This window comes from Fundulus heteroclitus, unplaced genomic scaffold, assembly GCF_011125445.2.
Source record: "Fundulus heteroclitus isolate FHET01 unplaced genomic scaffold, MU-UCD_Fhet_4.1 scaffold_430, whole genome shotgun sequence".
Classification (NCBI taxonomy): Eukaryota; Metazoa; Chordata; class Actinopteri; order Cyprinodontiformes; family Fundulidae; genus Fundulus; species Fundulus heteroclitus.
The window spans coordinates 42,042-49,933 of NW_023396847.1; the positions used below are offsets into that span (position 1 = coordinate 42,042).

Here is a 7,892-nt window from a genome sequence, read left to right on the forward strand (position 1 = left end):
TTTTATGTCGTGTATGTAAAAATCTGGTTCCAATTGTATTTCGTTTTGTTTTTGCTCATGTCAAAAGGATATAAGTGGTTGCCGCTCTTCTGAATGATCTGATGAGAGATGTGAGGGAGAGTCAGAGCAGGAGGAAAAGGTGACAGTGCCATTTGCCTTCAGGGCACCCATAAACCTGGAAAGGGAGAGGGAGTGTATCATTCCTCACATGTGTTTGTACCATGTGACTCCAAGATGTTTTAAAAAGAACACCAACCGGTCTATTTGAGGTACAGGTAACCACGGTGCACCAGAGGAGTAAGTCAGAGAGAATACCCAGGCTGTTGGAGAAGCAGCAATACCGACTGCCCCATCGAACAAACGGAGCGAGCGTGTTGATGAGGCTAGAAACGGGCAGGCAACTTCTAAGCAACAAACTACGCTACTAGAGTTTCCTCTGACTTCCTCTGTCATTATTGAGACAATGAGCTGCAGCAGTGTAACAGGTTCAGAGTTTTCTGAGGAAGAGCTCGAGATCGGCATGCTGGGACAAGGTGATGATGATGGAAGTGTCAAACCATCTTTCCAAGACAGCCCCAGTGACCCTGAGGAGAGCCAGAACAAGAAGCGCAACCGACCTGTCCGTTCAAAGGCTCGGCGAATGGCTGCTAATGTGCGTGAGCGAAAGCGCATAATGGATTACAACCAAGCCTTCAATGCTCTTCGTGTTGCCCTAAACCATGACCTGAGTGGCAAACGACTGTCTAAGATTGCCACACTGCAGAGGGCGATCAATCACATCTCTTCGCTCTCCGTATTCCTGAGTTCAAACCCTCCCAATAAGCCGTGCAGCCACCGGGAGTGCCACAGGTCATCTGCAGGCTCAGCTGTGGTGGGAGTGTCTCGACTTGAGCAGACCAGAGTTGTTGTACCTCGCCTGGAGCATCAAAGCTACGGCCCCTGGCATACATCTATTTCTCAGAAGATGCAGCAACAACAAGGGGCTCACCTGCACAGGTTATCTCTGGATCCACATGTCTATATGGACAAAACAGTGACATCATGTCCACCTTCACCACACTACCCTTGTTGTCCACCTGAGGGACATTTTTATTCCTCTTACGGACACTGCAGCAGCCCCAATGATCATCCACCCAGTCCACTGCGATACCCTCAGATGGGTGATGGGTTGGGGTACCCGTCGGGAATGTGGACACCCTGCCCTCAAGGATACACGGACAGTTTACTAGAGCAATCTCCTACTCTGGGGCTGCCATGGCAGGTGAGCTACGTGCAGGAGCAAGAGCACAGCTTCCCTCTGTGCTCAGATATACTGTAACAGGCTAAAGTTCTGCCATCAGCCCCAAGAACCGGACAGTAGCCACAGATTTCCTGATATGAAACAACTGAGGAACCAATTAATTGAACACTTCTGACTGCAGTGGGAAATGTATTGTGGTCCAACATTTCTAAAGTTCTAATCTAAACCGTTAGCAAGTATATCTAATAAAAAGGGTGGCCTTGTATATTCTAGTCAGAATCAATGTCATCCTTTTGTGACTTAAAATGTGAGTTATATTGCTTAATGTAAGACCATGAAAATGAAGACAACTGCTTATTTAGCGTTCATTTAGTATAAACTGTATCTTTGAAACGGCAGCATGTGACAATGTATTTATTCTGTTATTTTGCATGGAAAATACATTAAAGTGTATTTTACTTTTACAAATAATTCATGCACCCTTTCCTAATCTCTGAATCTGTGTAATTAAATATTTGATCTAAATGACTTTTGCCTGCTTTTTTTATTTGAGAGAAAAACATGTTTCATGTGTGGATGCTTGGAGGTGTTCAGAGGTGCTTGGAGGTGCATGCGTGTGTGTATGCATGGTTGATTATAGCTTCAGGATGGTAGTTTCTCACATTTGGCGAGATAGCAGAGGTCCTTTGCTCAGTGGAAATGTCTTTACAAGTCCATTCTTGTAATTTTTCTGAGAGGAGAAGTCAAAGTGGAATTTACAAACAGCTCAGTAGAAACCCCAGTACTCTGCAAGAAGCATAACTGTGGCAGGGGTTCAACCTATAAATCAGTAAGCAGTATATGAGTGTGAACAGTGCTTTTTAAGACCATTGGCGTTAAAACTCCAATGCATCATGACATGGTAGATCATTACCTCTGGGGAGGATCATTGATGCTTTTTAAAGGGCAAGGTGTATCCTAGCCATAGCCGATGCTTGCAGCTATATCAAGTCATGTTATTTAACAATAGCTTCCCCTTCTCTGCATTGCAGTGTGATGGAAAACAGTGTTAATATTAGACTCCAGGACAGAAGCTACCGACAGATTTATGTGGGTTTAGGAAGGAAGAGTGCACCCCGTCATCAACCTAGTGAAATCCCCTGCTGGGCTGCACCGGCCCACAGGTGGGACTGGGTGTGTTAGGAGGTTTTTTTTGAACATCCCGGAGGTCTAACAACAAGAGCCTGGGGACGCTGCAGAGAAATGCTGGCCCCAGGAGAGCTGGTGTACCCTCAGTGGAAAAATAACCGTTATGGTAGAACAACAATTAGCAGGCAGGAAGCAGAGGGGAGACGGACACAGAGATGAATGGAGGGGAGGGGGAAATAATAGGAGAAGGAGGATGTAGGTGGTGAGAAAAAGAAGAGTGACAACAGTTTGGGTCTGTTGTTTAGTCTCTGCACAGACATGAATCACTGGGAAAGCTTGAATCACCTGTGAGAGACAGCAATGCTGACAGCACTCAGTGACGGCATGTCTCTTTCTCCTCCCTCTTTGGCTCAAAGGTTGATTTGGATTCACTCATTTGCCAGTTTATCTAATCACCAGAATTCTGCAGAGTGACAGTGAGCTGATGTAACAGAGACACAGCAATTCCGCTCTGATGAAGTTTCTTTGCAAAAGTCCTTCAATGGTTTATGTTTGTTCTATGCCAGTTAAGTGGGTGAAGAGTTGCGAGTCTTTGGCCAAAATAAAATGTAATTTACCTTTCTCTTATAAAGTTGAGATGTGAGTCACAGCTTATACCCATTCTACTTATCTTGGAACATAGATGTGAATGACGTCACACCCAACCTAAATGTGCTTAGGTTGTAAAATGAAATTTGCTAATGTATTCAGTGACCAGGCTACCTATGTTAGCAATACTAGTAGACAATAATGTGTTTTCCTGCATTTTATGCTTTTCTAACACTAATAAAACCTAAATTAAACTTAGTGAACCATGTGCAAAATTCTATAAATGGCAAAAAAACAAAATTGCATGTCACCATCAACACACTATCCAAATAATAAAACACAGTGGTGGAAGGATCATGCCATAGGGATGATGTTCTTCAGCATGAACATGTAAACTGGTCAGACTTTATGGAAAGATGGATACAGCTAATCTTGCTGGGAAGATGAATTCTCACGGTATTTGTGCGTTCGCAAACATGCAAGAATCCATTTGTACTGCTGCAGCTTCAACCCCTTGTGTCTGAACCACAAAAACGATTCGGGCCAATCACTTTGCAGCATTGTGGTTTAAGGACACCTGTTGGACGAAAGCAAGAGCTGACGAGCTCAGAGCCAAACCAATACAAACATCGCTGCACAGGAGGACGCATGTGTAGCTGCTGCTATCACATCTGATTTGTAAAAATCCATGATTTCTTCTTTGAATTAAGAACAGTAAGAAATGCCTTGACTAACTTACCTTCTTGTGGTTTCCCACGCACTTTGCTGCTTATGTTTTAATTTGATACTGTGATTGGCTAAAACCAACCTTTGGCACTAAGGGTCTCTTCGTTCAATCAGCTCAGAAAGCTCTGCTGAATGTCCCGCTTTTCCCCAAAAGGATTCAATGGGAGCAGACACAGATTGATAATGTGCAGAACTAGAGTGCTACATATTATCAATACGGCTGCCCAGATAAGGACACAGCTAAACCCAGGAGAATCCTGGAAGAAAACCTGCAAAAGATGAGACTGGGACTAATGTTCACATCCCAGCAAGATTGTTACTAAATACACATTGTTTAGATCAAAGCAAGTCCAAACGAGTAAATCCACCTGAAAATGGACTTGGAAATAAATATCTACAAACACTGTAGATCCATTATGGCTGAACTTAAGCTATTTTGCAAAGAGGAATTGCCTGAATCCAATGCACACCAGACTTCAGAGATTTCTACTTAATTTTTTTTTTTCCGACTGCTCTCTAATTATACACTACTTTGTGGTGGTCTTTTGCATAAAATAAAAACACAATGTAAAGAGTTTTTTAGCAGGGCCAGAGAGGGACTCATTTTCAGCCCTGGAGTTTCATGCCTCAGACCGGTCCACTTGAGCTAATGACCTATTATCATTAAAAAAATATGTAGATTTATTTAATATTTCATCCCACTACCTTTGACTTGTGGGTTTTGTGTGTTTACTATCTTAACTTTAATGATAAAAATATATAACAGGTCACTGATATTGTTTGGGTATAGAAAGCAGTTATATTAGAACTAATGCTTGTTTGTTCAAAAACTCTGTTTTTGAATTTTATTTTAGTAAATGTAATTTTTTTTATGTTATTATTATTGATTGAATTATTGATTATCGGTCAATGACACACAGTTACCTGAAAAAGACTGCAAGAAGCTGTAAGTACTCTTTTATCATAACTTTTATTTACCTATTGTTGTCACAACATTACCATAATATATGATAAAATTTAAAGTCAATATTGCCCACCCCTATTTTGAAATTGGTCATAATTCTCAGCACAAATGAAATCACCCCTTGTTACAAAGTCATCTGATAAATTCAGGTCAGTTTCATGAATGTAGAGCTGAATAGTCTAACAGCTCAGGGCACTATTCATACAGGACAGCACCATCCTCTTGAATATACTAATTCCAATATTTACTTAATGACTAATCCTACCTGCTCACTCAGGACTTGTGGGCTCATGACTGGTACTTGGTGTTGTATCTTGCTTTTGACTCTGATGGACTATAAGACAAAAATTCCCAGTTATGTGACGTTGCATCATACTATTATTTAAACTATATAACATTACATTATGTGACACAACATCACAAAATTCAATGACTTCATCATTAACCTGTACGGTGGTTTGCAGGCAAAGTTCACCATCTTTCCATACCCATTTCAACATCCTCATTTGTTGTTTAAAACCACAAGCTCATTTTAATAAAAAAGCTGCCAAATTTTGCACATTTAGCAGCATCTGTTTTCTGGTCCACACCGCTGACTGAGAGGGATGAGGTGTTACGCAAAGGTGCGTAAAAAAAAGGTATGTATGTACATATATATATATATATATATATATATATATATATATATATATATATATATATATATATATATATATATTGTGTTGAAACAGATTTAACAAAATCTGTTTGTGGGTCGGAAACTGGCCTTGATTTTATTGCTGCTACTTTGCAGAGAAATGCTTTTTACGATGACTCGTGACTCATCTAAGGCTTTACCTCACTTATCCAGCTTGTGAGCCTGTCAGTGATGCATAGTTTTCTCAGCCTGTCCCGCCTCCCTAACACTCAGGCTGTCATGCTGATTGAAAAGAATACAAGCTAAAATACGAGAAATGAAGTCAAGGCACAAGGCATGTGTTTGCATGATACATGGGGATGAGTCAGTGCTAGGAAGGATTTTTATACCCTAACCCCAACTGATTAAAACTCACCCAGACACCTACACACCCTATTTGCACACAAGGCGACTATGATAAGGTTTGTCAAAGTGTCAAGATTCTTCTCCTGGTGCCAAAAGTGATGGTTTGTTTTTACCTTGTTCTGGTGACGCACAGAACTGGTCCGTTTTTAATGGCCTAAGATTGTCTAACTGCTGTCGTCTGACGTGGTTTATCTGCAGAGCCTTGCCAAAGAATTTATATCCATTTACCATTTTCACATTTTGTTACATTAAAACCACAAACATCCATGCATTTCATCGGGATTTCATGTGATAGACCATCACAAAGTAGTGCATAATTCTGAAGTGGAAGGAAATAATACACAATTTTTAAAAAGTTTTGAACTGAGTGCTTTATAGAATCCGCTTTGTTGCTGTTATTCTAAATCTTTTGGGTCTGATTGGGTCCTTCATGTGTCAGAGCTACCATTCTATTGTAACGCTGTGTTTATGTTTTGGGCCGTTGTCCAGCTGGAAAGTGAACTTTGGCTCCAGTCTCAGTTGTTTAGCAGCCCTTAACAGGTTTTTTAAGATAATTTTACTGATTCTTAGCTGTTTCCTGAGCTGAAAATAGTTGCCGTGAGTAAACAGACGTGCTTCTCTGCCAACTGTAGAGAGCACTGTAGTGAGCTAAGTTGCTAGCCCTCGTTAGCTGTCATTGCTACTGATTTCCTCAAAGTTCATCTCATAATACTTCCAACAGTAAAATTACACTTAAAATACAATATTTATTTTATTTACAATGAAACTAATATACTTATATATTTCTGTGATTAAAGAGAAAAACATGTCCTACAGGGCTCTCAACTCTCACGCATTGACCGTGTGACACACGCATTTCACAGACTTCACACGCTCACACGCAACACATGACATTTCACACGCAAACATGGAATTTCTCACGCATAAAAATCACAAAGCCCCTCTGGGCTGCAGACGACAAAACTCCGCCTTCTGCTGAGCTGTTTCGGCTTCTTTCACAGCTTGTGGCCATCAGTAATTCATGCTGCAGTTCGTGTTAACAGAGCAGCAGGAAGAGTGATCAGAGTTATGAATAATTTTAGTCTTAACCAGTGGTGAAAGTAAGCCGGTAAGGTCCTGTACCGCGTACACCGGAGGGGAGGGGGCGAGGGGAGAGCTGCTGCCAGATGACGGTTCATTCAGAACCAGTGATGGCTGCACGCTGGATAATAAAACAGTTCTGCTAACCAGATGCAGTCTAAAACGCGACTTAGTCTGTTTATAAGTTTTGTTTTTATTGATTCTGAATTTTTAACTACATGCACCGTATTTCTGTGCCTCAGCGCTTGCTCCTCTCCCCCCTCCTTTACCTCGGAGCAGGTGCTTTTATCAACGTTCATCATTCCAAACGTGAATCACTAAGTTTAATGTCCTCACATGGGTAGCAATGTGTGCCAGTTAAAGTCAATAGGAGAGTTACTAGCTGTATTTCATGCTATTTTATTTATAACAACATAGAATCAGTGGCGCTTCGGTGGGCGTGCTGCCTCGCGCTTTAATTCAGGTGCGCACTTTTAAGGGTCATTTTAAAGAACTTGTAACATCAGGGGCTTCATCTCAGACCTGTCAGTACCCCTGTTCCCTTTATAGGAGCCCCTTACAGTATTTATTTATGCATTTTCCCCACTGTTTATCCCTCGCACGCAGCGCACCAACGGGGGTAAAATCCGCCCACCTCACCGCCCAGAGCGCACTGACGAGAGCAAAAGAAATTTGACTGGTCAGCGCAGCGACTGACTGAGAAACCTGTCGCTGTGAAAGGTGATGATAATGGTTATAAACTGTAATAGTCTAGAAGTGCATTGAGCTGAAAAGAGGGAGACATCAGCAGCTGGATCGTGCGTAAAGACGCAGCGGGAACCTCTGTGTGCTTCAGTGTTGCTGCTGAGGGGAAAATGTTGATCATAAAGGCTTGATGAAACTCAGCCTGATCCACCAATCAGGTTATAGATCTACAATGATAAACAAACCCATAGATGAATGTGTAACAGTGTAATAATTCGGTCAATAACTTAAAACTACTTAATTTTATTCAGTATTATTTGAACATTTGTGTGTTTTTTATGTTTTAATCCATTAACTGAACAATAAAGTATTAATACGTCTCTTTCTCTTTTTAACACAAGTAATACATGTCTACTTCAATGTCTGGTGGGATAAAAATG

The 7,892-nt window shown here is 41.2% G+C and overlaps 1 protein-coding gene across 1 annotated transcript; it reads left to right on the forward strand.

Moving 5' to 3' along the window:
- Positions 1-274: 274 nt before the first annotated feature.
- On the forward strand, positions 275-1,768 carry LOC105930095 (basic helix-loop-helix family, member a9). Its single transcript, XM_012868105.3, has one exon. It carries the CDS (start codon positions 464-466, stop codon positions 1,316-1,318), a length of 855 nt encoding a protein of 284 aa, XP_012723559.2. The 5' UTR covers positions 275-463; the 3' UTR covers positions 1,319-1,768.
- Positions 1,769-7,892: the final 6,124 nt, after the last annotated feature.

Excerpts from the sequence above, each read along its gene's own strand:
- LOC105930095 (XM_012868105.3), top strand. The coding sequence starts at position 464 with ATGAGCTGCAGCAGTGTAACAGGTTCAGAGTTTTCTGAGGAAGAGCTC.